The sequence below is a fragment of the Bipolaris sorokiniana genome, assembly GCF_000338995.1.
Source record: "Bipolaris sorokiniana ND90Pr unplaced genomic scaffold COCSAscaffold_13, whole genome shotgun sequence".
NCBI classification, from domain to species: domain Eukaryota; kingdom Fungi; phylum Ascomycota; class Dothideomycetes; order Pleosporales; family Pleosporaceae; genus Bipolaris; species Bipolaris sorokiniana.
Window position 1 is genome coordinate 444,822 of NW_006911907.1, and position 27,131 is coordinate 471,952.

At 52.4% G+C, this 27,131-nt stretch overlaps 16 protein-coding genes across 16 annotated transcripts; 7 read left to right on the forward strand and 9 right to left on the reverse strand.

Annotated features, from left to right (window-relative positions):
• Positions 1-376: 376 nt before the first annotated feature.
• On the forward strand, positions 377-1,434 carry COCSADRAFT_192727 (uncharacterized protein). The gene is made up of 2 exons (XM_007705075.1): positions 377-739; positions 835-1,434. The coding sequence occupies exons 1-2, from the start codon at positions 441-443 to the stop codon at positions 1,361-1,363; spliced, it is 828 nt and encodes a 275-aa protein (XP_007703265.1). The 5' UTR covers positions 377-440; the 3' UTR covers positions 1,364-1,434.
• A 115-nt stretch (positions 1,435-1,549) lies between these two features.
• Positions 1,550-2,806, reverse strand: COCSADRAFT_39610 (uncharacterized protein). Its single transcript, XM_007704880.1, has 4 exons — positions 2,162-2,806; positions 1,998-2,107; positions 1,904-1,943; positions 1,550-1,845 (listed from the first exon to the last, which is right to left on the reverse strand). The coding sequence occupies exons 1-4, from the start codon at positions 2,525-2,527 to the stop codon at positions 1,567-1,569; spliced, it is 795 nt and encodes a 264-aa protein (XP_007703070.1). The 5' UTR covers positions 2,528-2,806; the 3' UTR covers positions 1,550-1,566.
• A 195-nt stretch (positions 2,807-3,001) lies between these two features.
• Positions 3,002-3,870, forward strand: COCSADRAFT_97470 (uncharacterized protein; the record flags this gene model as incomplete). The annotated part of the gene is made up of 2 exons (XM_007705076.1): positions 3,002-3,269; positions 3,344-3,870. 2 exons carry the CDS (start codon positions 3,002-3,004, stop codon positions 3,868-3,870), a joined length of 795 nt encoding a protein of 264 aa, XP_007703266.1.
• A 275-nt stretch (positions 3,871-4,145) lies between these two features.
• Positions 4,146-4,618, reverse strand: COCSADRAFT_97867 (uncharacterized protein; the record flags this gene model as incomplete). The annotated part of the gene is made up of 2 exons (XM_007705077.1): positions 4,146-4,489; positions 4,546-4,618. The coding sequence occupies 2 exons, from the start codon at positions 4,616-4,618 to the stop codon at positions 4,146-4,148; spliced, it is 417 nt and encodes a 138-aa protein (XP_007703267.1).
• Positions 4,619-4,829: 211 nt separating this feature from the next.
• Positions 4,830-6,813, forward strand: COCSADRAFT_237091 (uncharacterized protein). The gene has a single exon (XM_007705078.1). The coding sequence runs from the start codon at positions 4,952-4,954 to the stop codon at positions 6,689-6,691; it is 1,740 nt and encodes a 579-aa protein (XP_007703268.1). The 5' UTR covers positions 4,830-4,951; the 3' UTR covers positions 6,692-6,813.
• On the reverse strand, positions 6,813-7,663 carry COCSADRAFT_237074 (uncharacterized protein). Its single transcript, XM_007705079.1, has 2 exons — positions 7,431-7,663; positions 6,813-7,380 (listed from the first exon to the last, which is right to left on the reverse strand). The coding sequence occupies exons 1-2, from the start codon at positions 7,516-7,518 to the stop codon at positions 6,935-6,937; spliced, it is 534 nt and encodes a 177-aa protein (XP_007703269.1). The 5' UTR covers positions 7,519-7,663; the 3' UTR covers positions 6,813-6,934.
• A 577-nt stretch (positions 7,664-8,240) lies between these two features.
• On the reverse strand, positions 8,241-9,336 carry COCSADRAFT_237072 (uncharacterized protein). The gene is made up of 2 exons (XM_007705080.1): positions 8,531-9,336; positions 8,241-8,451 (listed from the first exon to the last, which is right to left on the reverse strand). The coding sequence occupies exons 1-2, from the start codon at positions 9,214-9,216 to the stop codon at positions 8,418-8,420; spliced, it is 720 nt and encodes a 239-aa protein (XP_007703270.1). The 5' UTR covers positions 9,217-9,336; the 3' UTR covers positions 8,241-8,417.
• On the forward strand, positions 9,337-9,906 carry COCSADRAFT_237071 (uncharacterized protein). Its single transcript, XM_007705081.1, has one exon. It carries the CDS (start codon positions 9,458-9,460, stop codon positions 9,755-9,757), a length of 300 nt encoding a protein of 99 aa, XP_007703271.1. The 5' UTR covers positions 9,337-9,457; the 3' UTR covers positions 9,758-9,906.
• A 149-nt stretch (positions 9,907-10,055) lies between these two features.
• On the reverse strand, positions 10,056-11,546 carry COCSADRAFT_174231 (uncharacterized protein; the record flags this gene model as incomplete). Its single annotated transcript, XM_007705082.1, has 2 exons — positions 10,056-10,136; positions 10,188-11,546. 2 exons carry the CDS (start codon positions 11,544-11,546, stop codon positions 10,056-10,058), a joined length of 1,440 nt encoding a protein of 479 aa, XP_007703272.1.
• Positions 11,547-11,816: 270 nt separating this feature from the next.
• On the forward strand, positions 11,817-12,833 carry COCSADRAFT_237132 (uncharacterized protein). The gene is made up of 2 exons (XM_007705083.1): positions 11,817-11,973; positions 12,041-12,833. The coding sequence occupies exon 2, from the start codon at positions 12,154-12,156 to the stop codon at positions 12,649-12,651; it is 498 nt and encodes a 165-aa protein (XP_007703273.1). The 5' UTR covers positions 11,817-11,973; positions 12,041-12,153; the 3' UTR covers positions 12,652-12,833.
• Positions 12,834-12,914: 81 nt separating this feature from the next.
• COCSADRAFT_98004 (uncharacterized protein) lies at positions 12,915-13,981 on the reverse strand (the record flags this gene model as incomplete). The annotated part of the gene is made up of 3 exons (XM_007705084.1): positions 12,915-13,552; positions 13,627-13,825; positions 13,937-13,981. The coding sequence occupies 3 exons, from the start codon at positions 13,979-13,981 to the stop codon at positions 12,915-12,917; spliced, it is 882 nt and encodes a 293-aa protein (XP_007703274.1).
• Positions 13,982-14,128: 147 nt separating this feature from the next.
• Positions 14,129-16,213, reverse strand: COCSADRAFT_124108 (uncharacterized protein). The gene is made up of 6 exons (XM_007705085.1): positions 16,094-16,213; positions 16,018-16,027; positions 15,884-15,964; positions 15,789-15,810; positions 15,178-15,701; positions 14,129-15,120 (listed from the first exon to the last, which is right to left on the reverse strand). The coding sequence occupies exons 1-6, from the start codon at positions 16,141-16,143 to the stop codon at positions 14,629-14,631; spliced, it is 1,179 nt and encodes a 392-aa protein (XP_007703275.1). The 5' UTR covers positions 16,144-16,213; the 3' UTR covers positions 14,129-14,628.
• Positions 16,214-16,631: 418 nt separating this feature from the next.
• Positions 16,632-18,154, forward strand: COCSADRAFT_163326 (uncharacterized protein; the record flags this gene model as incomplete). The annotated part of the gene is made up of 2 exons (XM_007705086.1): positions 16,632-16,742; positions 16,805-18,154. The coding sequence occupies 2 exons, from the start codon at positions 16,632-16,634 to the stop codon at positions 18,152-18,154; spliced, it is 1,461 nt and encodes a 486-aa protein (XP_007703276.1).
• Positions 18,155-18,560: 406 nt separating this feature from the next.
• Positions 18,561-22,357, forward strand: COCSADRAFT_202262 (uncharacterized protein). Its single transcript, XM_007705087.1, has 6 exons — positions 18,561-18,934; positions 19,078-19,859; positions 19,907-20,266; positions 20,321-20,474; positions 20,523-21,871; positions 21,926-22,357. The coding sequence occupies exons 1-6, from the start codon at positions 18,646-18,648 to the stop codon at positions 21,995-21,997; spliced, it is 3,006 nt and encodes a 1,001-aa protein (XP_007703277.1). The 5' UTR covers positions 18,561-18,645; the 3' UTR covers positions 21,998-22,357.
• A 135-nt stretch (positions 22,358-22,492) lies between these two features.
• Positions 22,493-23,969, reverse strand: COCSADRAFT_163328 (uncharacterized protein; the record flags this gene model as incomplete). Its single annotated transcript, XM_007705088.1, has 3 exons — positions 22,493-22,798; positions 23,335-23,598; positions 23,697-23,969. 3 exons carry the CDS (start codon positions 23,967-23,969, stop codon positions 22,493-22,495), a joined length of 843 nt encoding a protein of 280 aa, XP_007703278.1.
• Positions 23,970-25,313: 1,344 nt separating this feature from the next.
• COCSADRAFT_124118 (uncharacterized protein) lies at positions 25,314-27,028 on the reverse strand. The gene is made up of 2 exons (XM_007705089.1): positions 26,326-27,028; positions 25,314-26,276 (listed from the first exon to the last, which is right to left on the reverse strand). The coding sequence occupies exons 1-2, from the start codon at positions 26,691-26,693 to the stop codon at positions 25,469-25,471; spliced, it is 1,176 nt and encodes a 391-aa protein (XP_007703279.1). The 5' UTR covers positions 26,694-27,028; the 3' UTR covers positions 25,314-25,468.
• Positions 27,029-27,131: the final 103 nt, after the last annotated feature.

Consider the following 27,131-nt stretch of genomic DNA (forward strand, 5'->3'; position numbering starts at 1 on the left):
TTTTCAGAGCTGAGATGTAATCCCCATCCTGATTTATCCGGCATGTGCATACCAAGATTTTTCCTTAGTAGAGATATTTTCCCCTTGTCTTTTTGCGATAGTTTAACTTAGCAAGGCCTGGCATCAGAATGGCTGCACACCCACGAATAACCAAACATGTTGTGTATTGCCACATTACCATTTAGGCAGCTGTAGCAAGGCTGTGGTGGCGACGTCAAGGCTGAAGTCTATACAGATGCCGGCACGGCTAAGATCACGCAGCCATGGTCCTTGATTGCCATGCATGTATCACCGACATCCATGCACTTGGGTAGCTAGTCTTCCCCCTTCTAATCTCCATTTCCGCCGCGCTGTAACTCACTCAAGCAGCTGTGTTCAAAATCTTAGTTTCATTCTTAGTCCTCTTGTGTGTTTTGAATCTCATATCTCCCAGCGCTGCAATGATACACAACAAAATCACTTCTCCCCCACTCCCCCCACCCACACCAGCACCCAGCAAACGACAAGCTGCCGGACAAGTTTCTACCTGCGGCTACGTAGACGGGAACCCCGAAAACCCCCGAATAGCAAATCCAGGCTACGACTGTCAATTCGACACTGCACGCGGGCTATGGGGCTTCTGCTCAACAACCGTAACGGCACTCAGTGACTGCAGTCTAGTAGGCTTCTGTCTCGACAGCAACTCCTGTACAACAGGCTGTGGCAGGGCATCCAATGAAATAGGAGGCAGTACTTCATGGTCAGCACCCCCTTATACACATACACACACATACACTTGTCCCTATACGACCTCATAAGTTAGAATTTTGCTAAACAAAAGAACCGCATATACAGTCCACCTAGCCAATTCTGCTCTACAGCCCTCCTGCTCAACGACGGGCCCGATCAGGATTACGAATACATTGCGTGTGGCACCAAAGGGGGAACAGAAACGCTCCGTGCAGCTGCAAACAGCGTGGATGCGTCCACGACGACATCGCAGTCTTCCTCATCTCTTACTAGCCTGAGCACTTCATCAGGTTCTCCTGCAGAATCTCCAACCCCATCAGCCTCTAACTCCTCTTCATCTTCCTCCTCCTCAAACGTCGGTGCCATCGTCGGCGGTGTCGTCGCTGCCGTAGTCGTAATCTGCATCACGATTCTCGGAGTGCTGCTTATACGCCGGAAACAAGGTAAGGCTGGTAAGGCTGGTTCTAACAACGACTCAGGGTATAGCATGCAAGGCTTGATTGGCGGGAAAAAGAGTGGTAAGCAGACAGAGAATAGGCATGAGGCTGTGGAGATGCAAGGGGGACATGTAGAGCCGGTTGAGTTGATGGGGACGCAGCCTGATAGTACGGTGAGGGCGAGGGAGTTAGGGTAGGGAGATAGATATTAAGTCAGGTTATCGATAAGAGTATAGATAAGTGAATGTGTAATAAAGTGATCAGTAACAAAACCACTCGACGACCTAGAAAACCCATGTTAATCCGTTTACTCCCATCTATCAAATCCTTGTACCCGCAGAATATACCCCCCACCACCCTCTCCCACCCCCAATCTAACCCAAACCCCCCTCTCACTTACTCAATCCCCATATAACTCCATAAGATGATTCAGCATCTTCCTCTGCAATTCCAAAAGCTTCTCCTTCGTAATCTTGCCCCCTCCTCCCACAGCCACCGTTTGCGAATCCACAACTTCCATGGGATCATAACTCGCTCCTAGCACAAGATACGGCTTGACACCGAAAAAAGGGACGCCAAGGACTTTAAGCGATGAAGACTGCGAGTCAACCATTGCTTTGCAGGCGCGGTACACTTTTGCGTCGTATTGGTCTAGTTCTTCTTTTTCGCGCTCGGGGGTCTAAGGGGGATGTTAGTTTGGCGCTTTAGGAGTGAGTAGGGGAAATGGGGGGATATACGCGAAGGAGTGCTGTCCCTTCTAGTAGGCCAGGTAGTGATCTATATAGATGTTAGTCGGAGTGTCAACAAGGAATAAACAGAGAAAATGCGTACAAAGCCGCTCGATGCGTGCGTTCGTTTTCGCGCTGAAACTTTTGCTCTTCAATGAGTTTCTTGCGGCCGGCTTCCCAGGATTTGACGTTTGCTTCTTGGTCTTTCATCAACTAGTACATATAGTAAGCGTTGAGTATAGATGTAAGGTAGTATGTGTGCCGCACCTTGCGAACGGCGGGAGCAAAATCGGGGTTTTGCGCGGCGATCTTGCTCACGCATCGGAGGCCTTGCTTCCATTCTGTAATAGTTGAGGGATCGATGAGCGGGGAAGAAACCCGGTCTTGAGGCTTGGGAGGTGGTTGTCGGTGCTGGGGTGCTGGACGACCAGCAAGACGGGGGTCAGGTGGTGGTTGATATTGATGGCTCGGCTCGGGCTGATAGTGCTGCTGAGGATCCTGATACCCTTGATAACTATGATTCTGTTCATACGCTTGTTGGTCCTGGTACGGCTGAGCCTCTGGTTTAGGGAGGCTTGCGAGCGTGGCCAAGATGGCGGCAAGATCTGGATTTTGTTGCCCGTCCTGCGCCATATTCGCGGTACAAAGTTGAGTATCTTAATGAGCGAATCTAGGTTGAATCTACAGTGTCTCAAAGTGTGGGGTGTGGTGCGGGTTCAATGTGTGAGTGACGGCGCATGGCGCGTATTGCTTGCGCTTGTTTCAAGGGCAAGGAAGGGAAAGAAGCACTCTCCAGCCCAGACCACTCATTCTGTGTTGCAGAACTGTCCGACGACCCTATCTTGAAGGACTTTGCAGTCAACGACCAAAAACTCGTGGCACAACCCGACTTGTCGTGTTCACAGTAGTAGCGCTGCACGATGGGTGTAGGTTGGTTGGGTGGAGACAGGGAACAGGGCGGAAATCTCCGCATCCAACCCTAGTCCATCTCAACTTTTGGAAATCGTCGAATCATTCGACCTCCCGCTCCGCAAGTCTTGACGGCATCCTCGCTCCCACCACCCCACGCCACTCCCACACTCGAGTGCGTCCACCGCCGCCCACACAATGTCCAAATCACCAAAGGACTCGACACGCTTCACGGCTACTGGAGTATGGGCGCACACACGTCCCGGCGGGCGGGCAACGACGCTACAATTCGCTGATCCAGCGCCGAAAAATGAAACTCCACAGCAAAAGGTTAAGCGGTTACGAGAGGCGGCGAACAGGGCAAAGATGGCACAAGTGACGAGGTGGGATTATATGTATCTATACGGCAGAATGGCAGCAGATGCGGCGCATCGATTTACCGTCTATGGATTGATATTTGCAACTGGTATGTCTGTTCCCAGAGGGCAATTGCACTGCTCCAATTGAGTCGCCAGAATCAATCGCTAACATTTTATAAAGGTTGCGTTGGTGTACTCGCTGTCTTCTCAATAGGCGACATGATTGTCTACAACCGGCGGAAACGCGCAATTTACTTTGCCGAAGAAGAGCGCACACAGGCCAGGATCCTCGAAGCTGCCCGCTCCGCCGTCGCATCTGGAACTGCGTCTCCAGCACAGGCTGCGCTTGTCGCAGGTATTGCCGAGGAACAGGAATTGATGGAGAAGAAGAAAGCAGAGCGGAAAGCACCCTCCAAGCTGCTGTGGTGGCTGCATGGTGACTGGAAAGAGGACCAATCCATTGCTGAGCAGCGAAGGCTTGCTGTAGAAGAGATCAAGCGATTAGAAGCCCAGGGAAACTCAAATCTGGGCATTACCGCTGCAGTGCAGGAGGCTAGGGCAAACGACACATCATACACAGCCCCAGCGCCATCAACACAGACAGTAGGCGGACCATTGGACAATGCTGCTGAGAAGGCAGTGAACAAGGCCGAGGCTACCGGCAAAGGCTGGTTTGGATGGATATCGGGAGGGTCCAAGAAGGAGTAAAAGAGTGCGGGGGATACCATGTGAGGGGGTTTTGATGACCTTCATGTACTACTATACACTTTGAGGCTGTATGTCGCTGTCACACTAGATGTATGCATATGGAGTTTGTGCATGTCTCTAGGGTCTTTTGTCTACTGGGGTATCTTGTTTTGTATCTATGCCGCATAAATGACGCATGTTTGAATGTCCGGTTGGTCTTCCGCTTTTACTGATTGCCTTGTCCTGCCATGGGAATGTAGCTTCGCCGGTCTCCCGTACGCTGTATTTAGTCAGCATCAGTTCAGTGTGGTTCTCAGACGAATACATGCCTCTCTCCACCCCTCAATCCATGGCCGGAGCCCAGCCCAACCCAGCAGCCCCAGTGTCGCTCCAATGAAAATGAAGACGACGGCCTGATCCTTGGCAGAGTCCCTCTGGAAACACGTGGTCAGGACATTCTCCTCCTTTTCCCCAGTGCAAAAGCTGTATCCAAGGCAGAACTGACGGTTGCAGTCGTTGCACGTCTTCTTGGATGCGCGGGGTTCAGCATGGCTCGTGGGCTTCTTAGCAACGGATGGTGCGTCGAGGGCGACAATTGTGCTGTTCCCGAAACATGTGCACTTGCAAAAGGATGTCGGGGCTGGTGACGGGCTTAGCTGGTTTCGAATAACTGAACAAGTAGCAAAGGTGGCTTACAGGCGGCGAGGGAGATGGAGAGGGAGGAGAGGAAGGTCAGGAGGAGAAAGAGGAGATACGGCGGGCGCCTCATTTTGTGTAATTCAAGAGAATATCGTCGATAATGCAAGAGTGGGCGCAAGACACAGGCTAAGCCGACTCTCGTACGCCGAGTAACGTGATGTCGAGATGGCGGCCATCTTCGGGTCGAGTGGAGCTTCAAACCTCCGCCCGCGTCTACGCTAGCGCCAGACAACCGGGTCCATGTCACGCTAAGCATTTTCCTTTCCCCTCCACCTCCGACACACAAACACCACGCGTATAGGCGGCGGTCTGGAACCTGCCTACTCTCTTCTTGTTAGCACCTGGCGCCCTTCTGCCGACTCCAAAATCACGCCCTGTCGCACGCGCGCCAACTTGCGCCTCAATGCCAGACGCACAGGCGCCTAACTCTCCCCAAGCGCAACCCGAAAGCAAGACTGTCCGCCTACATATCACGCCTTTCCGCCCTGATCTGCTCAAGGTCTACCTAGCACCTGCAGTCCTGCCCCTTGCGCAAAACATTTCCTACCATACCGTCGAGACCTTTCCCGAGAAAGGCTTTGGCTACCTAGAGCTACCCGAGGTAGAAGCACAGAAGATTAAGAAGAAGCTCAACGGCACGATTCTCAAGGGCTCAAAGGTGCGCATAGAAATGGCCAAGCCAGAGAAGCGCAAGGCGCGTGAAGAAGCAGAGGCTGCAAAGGAAGCTCAGGGCGAGGCTGACCGACCATCAAAACGCGCAAAGAAGGACAAAAAGGAGAAGAAGGAACGGAAAAAGAAAGAACAGGGGGTCCTGGAGGGCGTCGAATTGCCAGAAGACAGAAAGGTCAAGCGTGGTTGGACTGAGCCAGTGACCAAGACCAAAAAGGACAAGAAAGAGAAGAAGGACAAGAGCGACAAGGAGGCAAAGAAGGAGCGCAAGCATTCCAAATACACGAAGGAGCCGGAGCTGCTCTTCAAGGCGAAGCTGACGCCTGTTGCCTCGACCGAGGTTGCACTCAAGGACAAGAAGAAAGACAAGAAGGAGAAGAAGGAAAAGAACAAGTCTAAATCTACGGAAGTTGTTGTGCATGAGTTTGAGAAGAACTCCAAGACTCCTAGTTTTTTGAAGCAGCCCGATGTTGTAATCTCCAAGAAGCCTGCAGTGGATTACGTTAATGGTCTGGGATGGGTGGATGAAGATGGTGTTGTTGTTGAGCCGGAGACTGGAAAGGCGAAAGCTAGGAGAGCTCTGGAGCTGGTAGATGCGCCCTCGGAAGCTGCGAAAGCATGGATCGACGGGACATCGAAGCCATCTTCCACGCCCAAGGTCACAAAGGAACAGAAGAAAAACAAGAAGGCTACGCCACCACCAACTTCGTCTGAATCCGAGTCTGAAGAATCGTCTGTCGTTTCATCCTCATCTGAAGACGAGGATTCTTCAGACTTGGACTCGGAAGAGTCAGCTGAAGAGTCGGAAGCCGAAGAATCAGAAGCCGCATCACCTGCACCATCGGCCGTCAAGAGCAAGAAAGCCCCAGAAAAGAGCCAACCCGTAGCACCTGCTGAAAAAGAGGTCCACCCCCTCGAAGCCTTATTCAAGCGCTCAAAGCCCACCGACAACTCCATCACAACTCCCACCAAAAAACTCAATCCGATCGACACATCCTTCACCTTCTTTGACAACAACGCCGACAATGGCGCCACAGAAGCCACAGGCCAACCCATCGAAGACGCCCCCATCACCCCATACACCCAACGCGATATCGAATGGCGTGGCCTCCGCAGCGCAGCCCCAACCCCAGACACCGCCGCCATCGGCCGCCGCTTCTCCTTCGACTGGCGCCGCAACAGCCAAGAACGAGACGATGATGAAGATGACAGCGACCTCGATGTTCACGCCGAGCACCAGCTTTCCCTCAACACGCGCACGAATGCTAGTAAGCTTGCTGATGTGACGGAGGAAGATGAGGGTGTTACTGCGGATGGGGAAGCCGGAGAGGCAGCGAAACCCGAAAGCGAGTTCAAAAAGTGGTTCTGGGAGAACCGAGGTGATTTGAACAGGGCGTGGAAGAAGCGGAGACGCGATGCATTGAAGGCGAAGAGGTTGGGTGAGAATAGGAAGATGACGAGGCGAATCGTTTAAGTATATACATAAAAAAGCCGTCAGGCCTTTTTTTCCCATCTCGCAGAGAATGGGTGGAGTGTGAGGGAGGATTGCAAAAGCGATATTTCGGGGATTTTTTTTGGTTCATGTGCGAGTATGAGGTTGCTATACGGATATGATGTAGTAGAAGAGATATGTAGACGCCCCCGGTTTTTTGCTATAACGCTAACGCCTACCGCTTACGCTTCAATGAAACGAAAAGAGAGAAGGGAAGAGAATACATTAAACATCCAACCCCTTGAATCTCACACTCGCCCGTTGGCTACTGTGTCCGGATACGCAGGCTTCTTCGCCTCGCGTTAGTGTCGTGGTGCTGCTTGTACTCTCCCTTGCATTCCCCTCCGCCTTCGACATCGGCAACAGTGGCGATGGACAAAACGGAGACAATGCCGATGATGATGACAGCGACAGTGGTGATGGCGATGCTAATGGCAAACTATGGAATGGAGATGGTGCCGCTGCTGATATCGTCTGTGTACTTGTCGAAGTAAGCGATGTTGATGCAGAGGGAGGTTGCGACACTGAACACAAGGACGCGGATATCATGCCCTTTTCTGTCGCTGTGACTATGGCGCTGGGCACTTGGTATAGCGGTGGTTTGTACGATGGACTGCTTGTTTGGGTAGAGGTGGAGACGGAGGGGCGGGAAGAGACGTGCGAGGTGTTAGCTGATTTGTGTTAGATGGAGGCGTGGTGAGTATTAAGAAAGAGGGCATACCGGATTTTTCAGCCAAGGTGGGATTTTCTTTCTTCTTCGATTGAAAAACAGAGCCAAAATTCGAGCGGATACTAGACAGACAAGACATCTTTTCTTAGTCTTTTCTGTGGGGAAGTGTATATTACTGGATCTCGTATTTCTTGATTTTTCCTTCCTTTCCAAGACGTTGTCTAAAAAAAATTAAACTACTCAAGTCGTAGCCATGTACAAAACCCTATCAATTGCAAAAGTATAAAGGATTTACAAGAAAGCAAAGACGTTGTTCTTATGTCAAGATATTCCTGCCTTTGAAAGATATAAAACACCCCCCATTCCCAGTGTTTTATAACTCACCCTCATTGTTATCATTCTTTGCCCCGATAAATGACGTACACCACCTTCACCCTCCCATCCCATCAAGCCAAACAAACGAAAAAGTGTAAAAAATAAAAAAATAAAAAAAAATTGCCACCAACTCCCCACACGCACACACATATCCGGGAGTGGGAGTACAGAAAATGACGATAGAGATCGACACTGGGAATACGCGCGGCCTTATCACTACCATACGCATGTCAATCATCGATAATGGCAAGTAGGCAAGAAAGAGATGGAATTTGTATTGCATATGCACAAAAAGCCTGCATGCATGCATGCATGCATGTGTAGATCATCCTTTCCCGCTTCCCCCACCCACCTACTGGGGGCAAAGCAAAAAGCAAAGAAAAAGGATACATAGCAAAACAGAAAAAGGGAGATAAAGAAATCCTCCAAGTCGTACTTGATACTTTTACATCTTGAGAAGAGTAAACATTGATGTTGGAGAGAAAAAAAAAGATCCAAGAAGCATAGATACGAATAAACGCATGTTATAATCAATCTGCTCTGCTCTTCACTCTTCCAAAAAAAAGAAAGTAAGTCATAAAAAGCCATTGACCTCATTATTGAATAACCGATTCGAAGAATGCATCGCACTTCTTCATCTCAACCCCCCTTTCCCCTCCCCCCTCAAGCAAAACAATTCCCTACCTCACTTGTCCCCCTCCCCACCCTTCGGCCCCCCACTCCTCCCCCTCTCCTCACTCCCACTCGCAGCCCCCTCCCTAATCAACCTCTCCAACTCCCTTATTCTCTCCTTCAACCCCTCATTCTCCCTCTTCACCTCCTCCAACTCCGCCTTCTGCGCCGCAACCTCCTCATACCGCGACGTACCGCCACCCGTCTGCTGCGACGAAACAGAATAGCGGTGCGCAGCGGCGTGGTTTGCGCTGCGCGACACGCTCGACGAGCTGCGGTGGCGGCGTGATGACGTCGGGTGCATGGAGCCTGATGTTACGAGGCCGTCTACGTGTGCAATGGAAGAGTCAGCAACGCTGCTGGATAGAGAGGTTGTAGAGGCGACGGAGGCGGAGTGCGCGCGGAGGGCGGAGAGTTCGCGTGTGAGGCGGTTGACGACTGCTTCTTGTTCTTTTTCGAGTTCGAGGTGCAGTTCGGCGGCTGTCATGGGGCGTGGGTGGCGCATGGGGACGCTCGAGGCGTCGTCGACGGCAGCGGCATTTGAGTGCATGTAGCTGGTTGGTCCTGGGCTGAGGGGTGGAAAGGCATGGGTGTGTGGGTGCGAAGATGCCTGGACGGTGCCTCCCGGGGATGCTAGAGGGAGCGGTGGAGGGCCCATGGGGGATATCTGGGAGGCTCGTCGAGAAGCTGGGGTGGATGTTTGGCGGGAGAGCGAACCCGAGGCTGGTTGTGTGTTCGACGGATTGCTCGTGGGCGAGGCTCCAGGTACCGTGGTCGAGTCGAGGGCCATTGTGGTGCGGTTGCTTTGGTCGAAGAGTGGAGAGAGGTGGTGTCTTGATTGATTTACCCCGCCGTAGTCACAAGCACGGTAGATAACAATGCAGCAGCAGTCCGGAAGGGCAGGTGGCCGACTGAAAAAGGGAGTCGATCTCGAGTCGGTGTGCACAGGGGCGATCGTGATGACAGAGGGTCGTTGTTAGCCAGGTGCATCGGGCAATGGAAAAAGGCCATGAGCGGCGGGGGCGACCCAGATGGGCGGGGGCAAGCTTCACTTGGTGCCCATGTTCTTTCCGGCGTGCGTGCTCCTGGCACGTTTGTTTTACGCGGTGCCTGCTTGTCGATCTTGTTTGGCTGAGGTTGGTCGAGTAGAAGCGATGCCTGCTCAGATGCAAATGCTCTTTACCCAGCGCGCTAGCACCCATCCCCGGCTGCAAGCCATCGCGCAGTCAGACATAATTCGGCACGTTATGTTGTTGCGACCCTTCTGTTTCTCCAACCAAAGCCACCGCAATTTCACTCCCAATCCCACCAGACGTGCATTGCAATCATAAACGCTTGTTTGGTATTCATCTGCCTCGGCACTCGCCTACTTTTACCTAGACGTAGTCATTTCCTTCCATCGGCCCGACCAGCACACGCGGGCGGGCACCGTCTTCCCGCCATGGGATACCCTACAACCTGGAGCCAATTCCGTCTCCCCGTTGCCAGAGCGTATTCCGCATCTCGCAAAAATAAAATCCTGCTTTTTGAAATGTGCACGCCGTGAAACCCTCCAACTCCAAGTCGCAATGCTCTATTGAACAGGTTTCGAAATCTGAATATTTCATGTCTAAAATCTCTCCCAGCCTCCTAGTACGTCCTCGCCAGGTTGCGGAGGTACCAGTCTACGAGCCTCCTGCCAACCTTGGCCTCAGAAACGTGGATTAGATCCTGTTTTTTGTTAGCACTGTTATCATTGGGTTCTAAAAAGCCGCTACTTACACCCTCCATGGCGTAGTCGAGGTCGCTGGCCTGGATAACATCGCCATCCAGGAGACCGCCCTCGGCCCACCGTATTTGCCTGCTCCTCTGCTTGTTGACAAGCAGCCAGCACCTCAGCTTCTCCGGCTCAACCTCAAGGAAACCAGCCAGCTTCTTAAGATCCATGGTGGTGTAGAGCTTGAGGTAGCTCTTGACTGTGGGCGACATCATGTTGTTCTTGACCTCGTCCATGAAGATGCGGAGGTGGTGCTCGACGGGGTCAATGTTAATCTCTGGGTTGTCAAAGTCGGGGGGTGTGGGGCTGATGAACTTGGGGCAGGCGGTGCGGAACAGTTCCTCGAACAGGGGAAGCGATTCGGGTCCGCCGCGCTGTAGCCTGTTGAACTGCTCGCCGTACTTTTCCCTCAACGCAGTGTGGATAGTGTCGTCGAGGCGGGTAGGCTGGAAGGCGACGCAGATGGCGACGAGGGCGTACATTTGGTCGTTCTTCTTGGTAATGGAGTCGTACTGGGCGTTCTTCTGGAAGTTCTTTGTGCGCGAGACGTAGACGAGAATGTGGCTGAACATGCGGATGGCGTCTGAGTAGCGGCGCATCATCATGTACGAGAATCCTACGTAGTAGTACGTGGTGAAGTGGGCGGCCATGACACGGGCAAACATGGCTTTCTTGTTCAGCTCAATGTCGTCGAGCGTCTTGAGCGCCAGGCTAAAGTCACCCAGCAGGCAGTGGACGCGGAGGAGACCAATTATGGAGAAGTAGCCCAGCATCTTGTACAGCGGGCGGTTGCCGTACTCACCAGCATACAGGCTGGCGTCCTCGCCGCGCTTCATGGCGGCCAGCTGCTCGCTGATCTGGGAGCGCTGGATGAGCGAGTAGAGGACGTTGAGGACGCTGTAGCAGCCCCACGTGTTTGGGTTCTCGCGCAGCAAGGCAATCTCTTCCTCATTGTCGCTCTTCTGGGCCACGCGCTGGCGGTAGCTGCAGAAGCTGTTGAACTGGTAGATGAACTCGTCAATGACGTCCCAGGCCCAGTAGTAGTTGGGGACCTCGAGATCGACGGGGCCTTCGGAGTTGAGGATGTAGTGGAAGAGGTTGCAGTAGCTGTCGTAGCTGGCAAACTTGGTCTCGAGCGTAGCCTGGAACTCGAGGGGCGTGGCGGCGGCCTGCAGCTGGGCGTGGATGTCGTGGTTGCCCGTCATCGAGGGCATGCGGTCGAGATCTTCCATGCCGTCGTACTGGACCTGCTCGCGGTAGTCGTTGGCCATGGCCTCTTCCTCGACGTCCGAGTCGTCGTTGGGGGCGCGGCGGGCGGGCTCGCCATTGTGGTACTGCGGCGGGACTCGCTCGCGCAGACTCATGGTTGGACAGGGAGAGGGAGAGGGGGAGTGGCGGGTGGTGGTGGTATGCTGGGCGGGCTGGTCGTGTCGTCGTCGTCGTCTTGAGGAGGGCCTCTTTCCCCCCCACCTTGGTCTGGCGCAATTTTGGCCCTCTGTTCTGTGGGCGGGCGTTGGTGCTAGTGGCGGGCGTTATCGATAGGCAGCTGCACCGGCGCCGGCTCTTCTGCAGGCCTGACTCGCCCCCCTGGGTTCCCTCTGGCATCGCATGCAAGACAGCTAACGCCAAAAAAACAAAAAAAGCCATCCCATGGCATAAGACGGCCTCAAGTCCGTAGCCCGCCCCTAGATATAGCCTCGCATCCACTGAGCTGGTGCGCCTGTGTCCATATAAGCCACATAGGGCCGTCGTGGGCGGTGCATGGTGGGTGCATCCTCCCTACATATGTATGTACGTACATAGCAGGCAGGCCGACCGAGTCCACACACTGTTGCCGCTCACTACAATTACTTACAAGAGCTCCCGCTTCCCTTCCCCTGTCCTCGGGCCTCCCGTCCTCTCCGCCAAAAACAAGCAATTTCCAGAACGCATATCCATCGAGAAACAGTCCCTTGTCCCGGACCGTCCAGCATGACGTACACCGTCATTCTCTTCGTCACGCGCAACAGCCACATCACGTCGGAGCAGTTCAGAGACCACTACGAAAACACACACATTCCACTAGCCTACTCATTGCTCAGTCACTGCTGGCCCATCACCTTCAACCGTCGCTACCTAGCCCGGATTGTTCGGAAGGGCTTTGGCGGCCCTGCCAACGTTGACCGCCCTCCGCTGCTGCTGAGGGGCGTGCTCAACGAAGAATTTGACTTTGACTGCATTTCCGACATGGTCTTTGAGGACGAGGCCCACTTTCTCGACTTCTACCGCAGCGTCTACTCAAAAGAGATTTCCGCCGTGCTGACCAAGGACGAGGCAAACTTTTTGCAAGGCGGCAAGACGAAGGTCATAGTCATTGGCGAGACCTGGACTACAGATCGGGCCGGCTCGACCACGCACAGCGTGGGCTACGGTCTAATGAGCGACCCTTCCAGCAGCAGTAGCGAAGACAGCCGCTCCACCCCAGGCTGAAGCCACGTTGTGACGAACGCCCCTGGCTACCAACAGGGTCGGTCCTGCGTGCGACGACAAGCCCATTTCGGATTTACCAGTTTGTGGAATATACCATGGGTACAGGCGATCAAGGCGTTTGTGCGAGTCCCTGTGTTTTTTTTTCTCGTTTTTCTTTTGGCTCTCTTTATCTTCAATTTGACAGCTTCTGGCAAACATGTATATAAGAGCTGCTGGAAGCAAATCAAAACATATATCAATGATACTGTAGTCTAGCTAGACTTTTACAGCCTCTCCTTGCCATGTCTGTAATCATAGTGCCAATCATCCTTTGCCAAATCAGCCCTAACCTGGTAATTGGCTTCCGCATCTTCTAGCACTTGCATGTCAATGTCAACAACACTCATGCCCTCTGCGCTGCTTCCCAGCTTCGTCAGCGGGCCTACGAATGGCACAGTCACTTGGCTTAACCCAGCATACCCCTTGCCCGGTGGTCCTCCCGCATTCGCAAAGATAACAGCGCACGTATTCTCAAACGCTCGAGCCGTGAGTATCGAGTTAAGGAAGAGCGCTTCAGCCGCAGGGTTCTGCTGGAGCCCCGCCTCATTGCAATCATTCAACGTCCAGAAGGTAGGGATGATGATGATCTTTGCGCCCTGGGCGATAAGCTCACGGAATGCCTCGGGAAAGGCAAGATCCCAGCATATCAGCAATCCCACTTTGCCCACGGGCGTATCAAACACCTCATGCAAGTTGCGGCCCGAGCCCGTGAGATGGTCACGCTCAGGGCCCCAGAGGTTCTTCTTGATGTATTTGCCAATAATGTTACCCTGGTTGTCGATAAAGTAACACACGTTCAGCAATCTGTCCTGCTCTTTTTCGTTCTCCTTGTGGCTCTCTACAATCGTGCCTGGGACAATGCCTTTTGGAACCCTTTTGTTAGTGATCTGTAGTCTCTACAGCCAATGACTTAATCAAAACATCTCGTCAACTCACATATCCCACACTCTTTGGCTAGTTGTTGGTATTTCTTCACATAGTCTGAGCACTTTTTTACCACAGCCAGAAACTCTGGATCCTTGGGCTTCCAGTTGGTCAGGTGGTATTCGGGCAAGACGGCAAGCTCCGCCCCCTGGGCGGCTGCAGAGCGGATAAGTGTTTCTGCCTTGGTGAAGTTGTGCTCGGGTTGCAGAGGCTACCAAAGTCAGCCACAGTGCCCATGCAGTGCGTTGTGCATAATGGCAGGAATATAATTAAAGGTGAAGTGGAGGCGGGGGTGGGGTAAGGTGGGGTACCAAGCACATACTTTTGGATACAGTTGAATGACAGCTACTTTGACAATTGGCGCCATGTTTCTTCTTGATCTCTGTTGGTCTGACCCAACGCCAAAGTTATGTGATGTTCAAGTTCAGCTTCGCGTTATTCATCGCAACAAGGCGGGGATATGCACAATAATACAGCGGCTGCAGTGACGTGCGACTCATGCAGAGCTAGTTGTCGCTAAAACTGAACGAGCTGCATTAGTGGGTATCCTTGACATGACAACAAACAAGTCTCCATGCCGTACTTGGCAGGAGCTGAGAGAATGGAAAGCCTATTGCAATCTGTTATTAAGAGCATAGTCTCGCCGATAGAGGTACAGAAGTTGAAGGGTATCAATATGGGAGAAAAAAGAGGAACCAAACCACCGCTTCGAGTAGGTATATAAATTACCACACCAGATTGACCTAGCGATACGCATACAACCACTCTGCTTACTAAACCTGCCTAGTAACTAATGAAAAACTTGTAGCAACCGCCTGTATCTTATGCCACTCTAATTCTCTTTGGGAAATGCTCAAAGTAGTCGAAATTTGACACCGGCCTCTTCAAGGTTGACAGGCCATAGAGAAGGCTAGTCCCGCTTGACTTGTTTCTAGGGCAAGCACGTGCATTAAGGCCACTGTAGTTTCCAGCTGCACTGAGCCGGAACGGGTGAGCAGCTGCTTGTCAAGTGGCCTATACTGCTACACCATTGGGCAAACGACAGCCACCAACCTGCACACCGTGGATCCCATATGAGTCTTCATCAGACTCAGAGTCATCATCTGACCCGATGTCCAGAAGAGCATATTGGTTGACCAGAGGTGCAGGTTTGATGGAAGTGCGTTGAGGTTGGGTATAGACTTTTGTAGGTTGGGGCAATGGATGAGCGCATTCGTCTGGGTAGTATTCAATGCGTGCGCCTCTGTATGCAGTGCGCGAGATCATACAGGTCCTGGCGAAGAGGGCGTTGTGGATGGAATTGGTGGATATGTATGCATCTCCGTTCTTAAAGGAAACGTGGACCACAACTAGGTTGTGTATATGGTCTAGATGATCCCTGATCTGATCTGCCGTGAGCTTTCCTGCAATGTTTCGTACCACGAGGTTCCGGGTTGCTCCATTGGCAATCTTGGTAGATACGTGTGAGGGCACGTGAAATTGTCTATCGTTCCAGCGGAACTCGAGCTGATGGAGTCAGCATATAATTCGAAAGACCCAAAAAACTAACAGACTTCAACTTACCCTTTTCGTGTGCAGGTATATATCGTTACGCTTGGCGTATGCGAGGAATTCGCTTGCACCTTCAACAAAGGATATGGTGGCTGATCGATCGTTCCGGAGGAATATGTCTAGGAGCCTTCCACCTCGTACGATGCTTGCCAAGTCTTTGTGGGTAGTGCGTTCCGGTAGGTTCGTGATTAGTACGGTCCGCTGGGCATGAGGCGGAATGAGCTGACTCGGGGACTGGGTCTGGTCGTTTTCATCCTCATCTAGCTGGCTGTCTGGACCGTAGGTGAAAGTCCCAGTCTCTCCAGAAGCACGAAGGCGTTGACGATGAGATGCTGCCGAGTGTGCGTCTTGACTGATAGTATGTTGGTCATGTTCTATGCCTGCGAATGCTCTGGTTCTGGCTCGGACGGGCGTAGTTTCTGACTCGTAATCGTATCCCGACGGCTCTTCGTTTGTGGCAGTGCCCTCATCTTGGAGAAGGGTATTCAGTGTCTCGACCGTCAGGCCCCCGCGGAACAGAGCGCTTTTGAGAAGATCTAAGCAAACTGAGAGGCTATTCTGTGATATGTGGGGGCCATGGCACAACTATAGCTAGCATGCGGCTTGGAGTGGGGCATACATACGGTACTCTCGTAGCGCTTGAACCTATAATCGGCGGTCTGTTAGTGCATGAGCTAGAAAGCACAATGGCAGCAATGCTGTGCCACAGGGGTCGCACCATGTAGTCGTGCTCAGCCTTGCTGATGGTGACATTGCTGTAGAGATCAGTGCCATACTTGACATGCTGAGTGGGAGCATGCTGGCCGTCTCCGTTAGCGCAGGTGGCATCTGGGCCCAGGGACAAGTACTAACTAATTCGGCCCTATGGGTCTAGTCAGCAGAGGCCATATGGGACGGGTGGTCTGGGCCAAGTGGTGCAAGGACATACCTGCGCAGGAGGGCGTCGAAATATGGTCTTCCGATTGTTACGGTGGCCATGAAGCACAGGAGAAGAAGGACTGAGGCTTGCAGCCAGAGGCAGAGGCGTCAGTGCAAGAGTCAAGGCAGGTGAATGGGCACACAGGCGGCTATCATGGTTATCAGTAACGGGGGGAAGGGGTCGGTCCAAGCGTCGCCCTAGCGCTCCACCCCTCCGCAGATGTGGGAAAGAGCGATCGTCTTCCGCGACCCCGGATTCTCCATGCAGCTGCAGCTCCCTCTTGGACCTTGCTGCAAGCCACACTGCGCAAGACTTTGATTTTATCTGGATGCGCGGATGCAAACACATATATACATGTATGTGTGTGTATGTATGTATATATGTACAGACATGCTGTGCGCATACAGGGTCTTATCTGTCTCAGGCAGCCCAGGGCGCTGTAGCTGTGTGACATGCGCACGCGCCCTGGTGTGCGTGTGTAGTTGGATGTCCCACGCTAGCGTCCATGACCTATCAAATTTGTGTGCAGGCCAATCTCTCTCCCCCCATGGAACCTAACACGCCACAACACCAGCTGGCACAGCAGATGACTGCTGCCCGGGGCGACAGCTCAGCATCGCTGTTTTCCCAGGCTGCCGACAATCCCTTCTTCACCGCCGTATGAATTGACCTCTGCCGCCCATGCCTGCCATGCTCGACCTGTGCTCACTCATGCCATAGGGCTTCGGCCTCGCAGCGCTTGGAGTTGCGGCGCGGACGGGCCAGAAAGGATTGCAGCATGGCGCCGCATTCATCAAACGCCGCATGCTCGTCGATCTCGAAATCACTCGCCATGACGATGCCTATCCTTGGGTCCTGCAATGGATGACCAACTATCACCGCGCACAGCAAGCCGGAGCCAGGCCACTTGCCCACAACACTGTGCTCGCCAAAATCCTCAATCGCATCGACCCGCGCATGCATCATCTGCAGGTGCAAACATACACCCCTCCCGACGGGCCTTCGCACGCCGCCCACTTTTCCTTTGTTCCCGGACCGGGCAAGCATCTCTTGCGCTACAACAACGCCTTCATCCTAGTCGACCGGCAACGGGAACGAAACAGCCTCAATGTAAAGGATGGCGTGCCCTTTGAGACTATCAGCCTCACGACCCTGTACTCGCATCGCCATGTCTTCGAGGACATCTTCGCCGAGGCGCACCAAATATACCAGCAGTCACACGAGGGCAAGACGGTCATATACAACTCAATGGGCACCATGTGGCAGCAGTTTGGCGATGCAAAGCGAAAGCGCCCGCTCGACTCGGTCGTTCTCGAGCGCGGGGTCAAGGAGAGAATTGTAGAGGACATGGAGGCCTTCATCTCGTCACGCAAATGGTACCTGGACCGGGGCATACCCTACCGAAGAGGCTATCTGCTGTACGGCCCCCCTGGTACTGGTAAGAGCTCGTTTATCCAGGCAGTTGCAGGTCATCTCGATTTCAACATTGCCATCCTCAATGTCAGCGAGCGCGGCCTCACCGACGACAGACTGAACCACCTGCTGACCAAAGTCCCGCGTCGCACCGTCGTGCTGCTCGAGGACGTGGATGTTGCCTTTATGAACCGAAAAATTCCTGGCGCCGACGGATATGCAAGCGCATCAGTGACATTCTCCGGGCTCCTCAACGCCTTGGACGGTGTCGCTAGTGCTGAGGAGCGCATCATCTTCTTGACGACGAACCATATCGAGAGGCTGGACGAGGCGCTTGTGAGGCCAGGACGCGTGGACATGACGGTGCGACTCGGTGAGGCGACGGAGTACCAGATCGAACAGCTATGGGATCGGTTCTACGCCGGTTTCGATGCAAGTGGGGAAGCGAAGCAGAGATTTATGGCCAGGGCCAGAGAGCTAGGCCTCGTCGATGCAGTGAGTACGGCATCGCTGCAGGGATTGTTTCTGTATAACAAGGACGACACCGAGGGCGCTATCAAGATGGTTGAGAGCCTCACCGCCGGTACTCGAGCCAATGGCCACGCGGGCGTAACTGGTCATGTGCATGTGAAGGAAGAAGAGGTTACGTCACATTGAGGGGAGTCATGTAGGTGTGCGTGCGTTGTACAATCATGCGTCTATGCCATAGGCGATATATATAGAGAGAGAGAAAAACAAAGTCGGACAGCTGCTACATGGCGATACGCTGTGGCCCTACATTCATAGCCGGGGCACACATTGCCATCCATGCAGGTAGGAGGCCATGACCTGCAGGCGGCGGCTGGCGCGCACGGCAGTGGTTTGATGGACCCCCACGCCCACATGGCCGTTCGGATCTAACCGCGTAATGTAAAGAGACTGCACGCGCCATTGGCTGCAGACCAGCCCCGTTCACGTCATGATACCTCGGCCGCGGTTCTGCCTAATCAGATGGTGCAAAGAATAGAATTACGGCCCAACCCATCGGCGCCCTGTGGAATATTATCTGATCATCTGATTATCTTCCCGCGTGAAGCTGCTTAGGCGTGACAAACAAGACCACTTGCACCGTCCTGGCGACACTTGTGGATGCGCCCCCCCCAGTACATATGGATGACAAGGCCGGGCACGAGTCGCCTCTGCCACTTGCTGCTCCCTCGCCTGCCTATCCTCCCGGACACACGCGCCACCCGTCCCGTCCCGTGCCTGCGACCGTGACTGTCAGCGTCGAGTTACAGGTCCTCCCAGGAAAAGCAACACACTTACCCACATCCCAATCCAGCTCTGATGACGACCTTGATCTGCCAGCTGAACGCTCCTACGACTCTCCCCAATCTCTCACAAAAACCATGTCAAGAGTGCCCCTCCTGGTGAGGTCCAGCCCGGCCCAGGGTACAGGTAAGCTAGTTATTATTTGCGACGCGCTCGATTCATCGCTCGCCTCTCGTCTCTCGCCCCCTTTGCATGGGCGCACACGAGCAACGGCGCACAAGGCTGGCTCACTGCCGTTTCCCTGCAGCACGTGCTGACCGCACCGCCAGGCTCATATGGCGTCCTGCCCATTCTTTCATCAAGCCCTGACGAACCTGATCAAAATCATGGGCCTGAGGCCTTGCCAAAGAAAAAGGGTAAGAGTAGGCTTTCCCATGGTGATTCATTACTGGGCGCCGCTGGGTCGCGTCGCAGGACAGGAGACGCTAGTCGTAGCAGCACAACGGTTGGTGTAGCCTCTGCTGGGCACGAGGAATCCCGTTTCGAGCCAAGGTTCAACGCAAGCGGCCTCGACCCTTCCGCCGCGGACGCCCCATTGTTTGACAGCTCTGCCTCTTCAAGCACTACGCTAGACGATGATGAAGCCTCAGACGAGGACCACGGCGCTGATTTGCACGATATGAAGGGAAACCCTTCCGACAACTCGCCCTACGCTCAAGTAAGAGCATCAGTAGCCGCTACCGACAACCTCTCCTTGTCCATTGATACCCCACGCATGTGGTTTCTGTCCATCATCTTCTCCATTGCTGGCTCTTCTACAAACCTCTTCTTTTCCCTACGATACCCTAGCGTTAGCCTTACTCCTATTATTGCATTACTACTCGTCCACCCCATGGGCCTATTTTGGGACCAACTCTTTAAACGATCAAGCGACCCCGAAGAAACCTTTGTCGATGGATGCGTCCAGGCAGCCTCACCCCAATTAAATGCAAAATCCAGCTGGACACGTCGCACACGTCTTTGGCTTGCCCAAGGCCGCTGGAACGAAAAAGAGCATTGCTGTGTATACGTCAGCAGCAATGTGTCTTTTGGCTTTGCCTTCGCAACTGACGTGTGTAAACTGGCAAAAATGCCCATTTCTAATACTGACATGTACAGGTCATTGTCGAGCAGGTCAAGTTCTACCGTCAGGACCTTGGCATAATGTATCAAGTATTGCTCATCCTCTCCACTCAGATCCTAGGCTACTCCCTTGCCGGCATCACCAGGCGCTATCTCGTCCGGCCCAGCGGCATGATCTGGCCAAGCACATTGGTTTCCACTGCTATGTTCACTGCATTGCACAAAGATGAGAACAAGCCAGCTGATGGCTGGACAATTGCGCCGCGCAAGTTCTTTGTCCGCATATTCTTAGGATCCGTTGCCTTTTACTTTCTTCCCGGCTTACTCTTCCCTGCGTTGAGTTACTTCAATGTACTCACTTGGTTTGCGCCCAAGAATGTTGTTGTTGCTAACCTGGTATGTTGGACATGAACGTGAACAAATACAGCAAGCCATACTTATGCATTGCAGTTTGGAATCTCATCCGGCCTTGGATTATTTCCTGTCACCTTCGATTGGGCTCAGATTGCATATATTGGATCTCCGTTGATTACGCCTTTTTGGGCTGCCATGAACATTCTTGGAGGTCTTGTCGGTGTCATGTGGATTGCAGCGCCAATAATGTGTAAGTACACCACGGCAACTTCCTTTTTGAGGTGCTGACAATGTGGAGATTACAAAAACGTCCTCTACTCATCCTACATGCCCATTCTATCCTCTGCCGTATGGGACAATCGCGGAAAGCCGTACGACGTCAGTAAGATTTTGACCGAGAATTTTCTGTTTGACGAAGAGGCGTACCAAAAGTACAGCCGAGTATACCTTCCCATCACATATGTGCTCAGTTATGCTCTGCAATTCGCCGGCCTCACCGCTCTGCTCTCGCATACGGGGCTTTGGTACGGAAAGGATATTTGGAGGCAGTGGCGTCGCTCATGGGCTGAAATTAGAAAAGAGTCAGCAGCTGATTATCAACCATTGACCACGAGCCCCGAAGACAACGCATGCCCTGCGTCTCCTGTTGGGTTTCCACAAAGACCTAGTCCAAACTCTGAGCCGGATGTCGAGGACCTTTTGTCGGCCGAGGATGTCCACAACCGACTGATGAGAAGATATGAAGACGTGCCGATTTCCTGGTATCTGTTGACTGGTATCAGCATGGCAGCTGTGGGCATGTTCGTTGTCGAGTACTACCCTGTCTATCTTCCCTGGTATGGTCTCTTGCTCGCACTCGGAATCGGCGCGGCACTCTTTATCCCGATTGGCATTGTCATGGCGATTACGAACCAACAAAGCAGCATCTACCTCATCTGTCAGCTCATCTGCGGTGTTGTGTTCCCTGGTCGTCCCGTTGCCAATATGGTGTTTACCACTTTTGGATATATCTCAGCGACGCAGGGTTTGAAGTTCGCATCTGACCTCAAGCTCGGTCACTACATGAAGATTCCTCCACGAATCCTGTTCAAACTGCAGCTTATTGTGACTATCGTATCCAGTCTCACCCAAATTGGCGTCCTCAACTGGATGCTCAACTACATCCCCGGCATCTGCACCCCCGACGCCATCAACGGCTTCAACTGCCCCATCGCCCGCGTCCACTTCAACGGCAGCATCCTATGGGGCGTCGTCGGGCCCGGCAAATTCTTTGGCCCCGGCGCCCTCTACCAACACCTCGTCTGGGCCTTCCCCATCGGCGCCATCGCACCCGTCATCCTATACTACCTCGCCCGCGGCGATCGCAAGTCCATCCTCAGCAAAGTAAACCTTGCCGTCGTATTCGGCAGCCTAAGCTGGATCCCGCCGGCCACCGGTCTCAACTTTTCCGTCTGGGCAATGGTGTGCTACCTGTTCAACTACGAGATCAAGAATCGTCGCAATGCCTGGTGGAAAAAGTACAACATGATGCTTAGTGCTGCCCTGGATTCTGGGCTTGCGTTTGGTGTTGTTGTTATATTCTTTGGTATCGTGTATCCAGGGTGGATGAGCGGGTTCAAGTGGTGGGGTACTGAGGTTTATAAGCAGGTAAGATATTTGTTGTCTATTGTGTGGTTGAGTGATGTGCTAATGTTTGAGTAGGGCTGCGATTGGCAGGCTTGTCCTTATAAGGAAGTCCCGAAAGGAGAGACTTTTGGACCGAGGAAATGGTGATTTTTCCTGTGTCGTGTTTTGGATACTGTCACATTTGCGTCTGGCGTTGTGGTGCCCATTAGACGAAGGAGTTCTTCTTTTTGAGCAAGAAGGGAATTTTCTCCTCTGCACGATGAGCGTGCATTGAGGATATGAAATGGTCAACTGAGTTTGGATAGACGGTTGGTCCTTTTTATGACGGCGTTTTGCATATACACCCTATGTTCTTTTTTTCTCTTATCATTTTATGTCATTGCTGGCATCCAATGGAAGTTTTTGGATATCTTTTGTTTGGAATTGCATGTCCTGCTCATCCGATCATTCGTACCGTTGTCCCTTTGATATCCCCTTGCCACTACTGTGGCCGTGTCAAAAAGAGACCCATCATCAAACCACCTCTGCATGACCTTCCTTCCACGAAACCGAAAACTCCCATGCCCCGTTCACACCCTCAACCCCTAATTCCTCATCATTCCCTCCCAAAACCTCCCGCCAAGCACCACCCCCGCCAGCTCCCTAACCCCCCTCTCCGAGAACCTCTTTGAAAGTGTGCACTGTGGGGCCGAGGAAGCGGGATAGCGTCGAGGGAGAGACTTGGAAGAGGGTTGTTACGAGGGTGTCTTGTAGGCTTGGGTGCGCAGGAGGAGTCAGGAGGTTGATGGTGTGGGCGTGTGTTTCGGGGGTGTTTGGTGGGAGGGTGGGGAATGCGATGGTGTAGTTTTCGGTATTTGAGTTGCTGGTTGCTGGTTGCTGGTTGGTGTGGTGGGGGGCGTGGAGAGGTCCATTGCGGTGGAGGTGGTGTTGGAAGGCATTGTTGATGGGCTTTTTTGGAAATTGGATTTGTGGATGAGAGTAGAGGAATTGGACTTTTTTGGTGGTTTGAAGTTGGAGGTGCTGGGGGGGGGGGGGGGGGTTGAGTTTATATGGGATTGTTGGGGGACTGGGCTACTGGTGAATCATGAGATGGGTGAGGTGAGGTGATGAGTGTGACATTTTAATGCAGTTGAACAACGATGAGTGCTGAGGGTATGGGTGAGATATGACAGAGTATATGCGGTATGTGACATGGCCAGTATTTGCAATTGTCCAGTTTCTGATCACTGGATACAACTGGATTCAAGATTATCGCTCATTGTGGAGTGAAGATGTGAATGACTGCCAAGCAATGAATTGTTCAACATGACTGAAAGAATATGTTGGTAAGAAACTACTCAATATGATAACGAATATAACTCCCACAACCAAGCCGTACTTTTTCCAACCCATACTCCCAAAAATCCCCCATCTCATCCCTCCAACTATCCAGTAACAAGCGTCGACGCAAACCCTCCCGCCTCCCACATCCTCCCCCTCAGTACCGCCCACATCAACTCCTCCGCAAGAATCTCCAACTGCTTCCTACTCTCCAACCTCTTATCCTCCACCCACGCCCTCAAACTGAGACAATCCCACCCCCGATTCACCGTCCTCCCGTCCCAAACATCATCCCAGCTGTCACAGAAGTAATCGCGATACGACGCATACATGACTTTCCACGCCCCCTCTGCGTTGATCTCCAAGCGAACGAGGTTGTCGAATTCGAGGGTGTCAAAGAGGTCTGGGGAGTGAGTTGCGAGACCTACCTTGTGCAGTGTTAGTGGTATACGGTGGTCAAGTGTGGTGGGACAGAGGACAAGAGAAGATGCACCAAGTGAAGCTTGGGCGAGAAGTAGGTTCTTACAATGACTTTACGGCTTCGTTTCATAACTATTAGTTCTTCGCCTGCGTCTCTGCCCTGCCTACGTGTCTGTACGAGTCGGAATTCTTTGATGTCGGGTTCGAGGAATGTGGAGAGTGTGCTGGGTGAGACGTTGTAGAGTAGAGTGACAATGGCGTCTTGGAGGTGGGGAGTCGAGGTGCCGCGGGCGAAGTCATTTATGATGTGCGCGTGGGATGATGGGGTTGTGGCGGGGAGGGGGGCGAAGGTGGTGAGGAAGGCGACGGTTGGGGACATGTTGGGTAAGAATGTTAGTGGAGAGGATAATGGGGGATAGTTGGGGTGAAATATGGAGGGTTAATGGATGTGAGCGAAGGGTGTGGGTGGTGGTAGGTACGAGGGAGTGTGTACCTCCTTGATAGGGATACTTGAATGGATATCGATATCGATGGTGCTTAGTAGAAGTCATGGTGGTGATTTCTAGTTTTGTCTTGTCTGGATGGGAGCCATATCGCTACCACACAACAAACCTCAAAGTTATAATCTTTTCCGGACATGCGGTTATCGTGGATATTTCCACCAGCAAATTGTCATGATATGAACTATTCGTGATGCAAGTCATTTCAAGCTCTCCCTCATCATATACCATATCTTTAAAAAAACATTGCGCTTCGTCGAAACCATATCACGTAAGTTCGTCAGTGTACTAGAAGTCTTTTACAATCTTGCAGTATCTAGCTTATCTACCAAATCCTGGACCTGGGCATCCTCATAACTTCTTGAAGAATCAGCCCATGAAAACACAGTCCATTCCAGCAGACGCCATGTAATATTTACATAGCTATCATTGTCTAGATGATGTTGCTGTGGACCTGATTTCAGTCTTTGGAGAAGATATAATGTCTCTCGTTGGAACATGATTGACAAGCCCGTCATACAAGGAGCTGATGGGCAGAAATAGCGATAGTGGTTGTTGGAGCGATCTAAACTTAATGTTTGTACCTGACTCTTTACAGTGAAATGTCTAATCTAGTCTCGCAACGTACGTAGAATCAACATCACTCAGTCGAGGATTCCTGGTTGTATTCCGAACACCATGTGTGCTCTGTGCTTGTTGTGTTGACATCACTTGTGATGGGGTTTTAGGTGTCCTCTGCGGTTTCCGCTTTTAAATCATCGTATTAGGAGAAGAAAACGTATTGACCAGTTAATCTTGTAAGATTTGTTAGTGTACTGGGTATTGCCTTCAATTAGTGACGCAAGGATTTGAATCTGTCAGTGGTTAGTCATCAGTGATATCTGCTTGTGGGTGGCAAGGAACCACAATAGTCGAAGTCCTCTACGTCCTCTGCTAATGCTGTGAACTGTAGTACAAGGCATAAAGTGAGGTGGCTATGGGTCTTTATGGTAGTCAACGGGATTGATGCGTGTAGGTTTATGAAGAATTGTGCTTGGGATGTGTACACGCTGCTTACACATAGTTATGATGCTGACAGATTTATTTGTACAGCTGTAGGATATGGCACGCGGCTTGTGTACAGAGCACGAAATGATATACTAGCTCCTAGCACAAAAGGCATGACTGCTTGTTAGCGTCTTAGCGGGTCACATCATTCACACCTTCCGCCCCAACAACAATTCTTCCACGAACACGAATATCATAATTTCAACTAACTAGCCCAAAGTTTAAACACGAATATGATATATACACCTTATCCAACAACCGGGTCTACCCGCGAGCTTCCCGAATAGGGTTCTCCCACCGAAGGCACACAGCGTGCTTACTATAATACGGCTTACTCGGCCCATACAACAGCGCTCAGACCGTCCTCGTTCTCAGGCCTGCCGGCAGCACCAATTCTCAAGTCACCTACTTTCTGGCCGAGCTTACCAGTCTTGACATCTCTGGCAACAATAGCAACATTGGCAGTGGTCTGGTCACCAATAGCAACAAAGTCACCCGCCTTGTTGATGTCAAAAGTGCGAGGATAGGTGCCGTGAGACGAAGTAAGATCAGTCCAGGTAAGGCGTCCGGTGGAATCAATGGTGTACTGAGTAATGGAGTCCTGGCCATTAAACTTCTTGTCGTTTCGGTTGGAAATGTAGACGTATTGGTCCTTGACGTGGATCTCGCCGACCTTGGTGCCGGTAACGGCGGTGGCGTTGCCTTGGTATGGCGTCAATGTTTGCTTGAGGGTCAAGGTCAAGCACCCTCCGGAGGGGTACGATACAGCCCATCCAGAGATGCTGTTGGACAGCTCATTGGCGATGAAGAGAACCGTGTTGCCTCCAGCTTGTCGGATTCGGGAAGATTTCGCCGAGGGCTTCCAGAAGACGCCGTGGCGGGGTCCGGTTCCAGGAACTGGCTTTGCGGGGGTGCATTCCGTCAACTTACCCGAAGCCTTGTCAATCTTGTGAATCCGGATGAGATCGGATCCAAGATCAGGTACAATCAGGAAATCTCCAGTTGGGTCTACGAAGGCGTGGTGGGGATGAGCAGCCTCCTGTCGGTAAGGGTTGACACTCTTGCCAACGTACTTGATTGTCTGGAGTGGCTGCTGGCCGTCCAACGGCAGCTTGAAAGTCGTCAGCTGCGAAGTTTGGCTGTTTCGAGGTTAGCAGCTGTTGACATGTGGAGAGCGTGTTGGCCTACTAGTGAGCATTGGCAATAAAGCCTCGCCCGTCAGAACCACCATAGAGCGTCGTTGCAACTACACCCTGAGGGGTTGGGCCTTTTCTTTGCGAGCTCAAGGTACCGTTGTTGCCGACAGCAAAGGACACAAGGTTTCCCCCGCTTTGGCCCGTGAAGATTTCGTCTGCAACGTAGATGGCCTTTCCCGCATGGTCGTACGTGAGCCAGCTTGGCAGGTTATTACCGGTAGGTGTCGAGCCGCTCAGAGTCAAGGAGTTTCCGCTAAAAGTGAGGTAGTTGAGGGTACCCGAGTAATGGCTAGCCCATAGGTTGGCGGCGCTCGCAACGGAGCCGAAGAGCGGCAGAAGAAGGGGGTTGGTAGACAGCATAATGAGTGACGATGGAGACGGGTGTGGGCCTCACACTCAGGGCAGTCGTGCGGTTTTGTACTACGCTTGCATTGTATCCCTCTCGAATTTCCGCCATGGTGGAGTTAGCGGCACGCGCACGCAAAGGAGAATTCCCACCGGCCACGCTGAAACAAGCAGCCACAACCGCCGCGGGTTAAAGAGCCGGGCTGCACTATGAGATGCGAGTGCAACACGAGGGAAAGCTTCCTTGTGGAGAAGCATGCAATTCCAAGCCGGTTAAAGACGACGTAGCGGACAATTTATCGTAATCTGAAGCCATGTTTCGACGGGGGGGTGATTTGTTTCAGCCGGATGGTGTGCCCGAGTAGATCAAGCTGGGGAAATTAAACAACTATGTATACCGGCTATGGTGCTCACGTGTCGGAAGTAAATTTAGGGGCACGCCTTGGCAGCGCC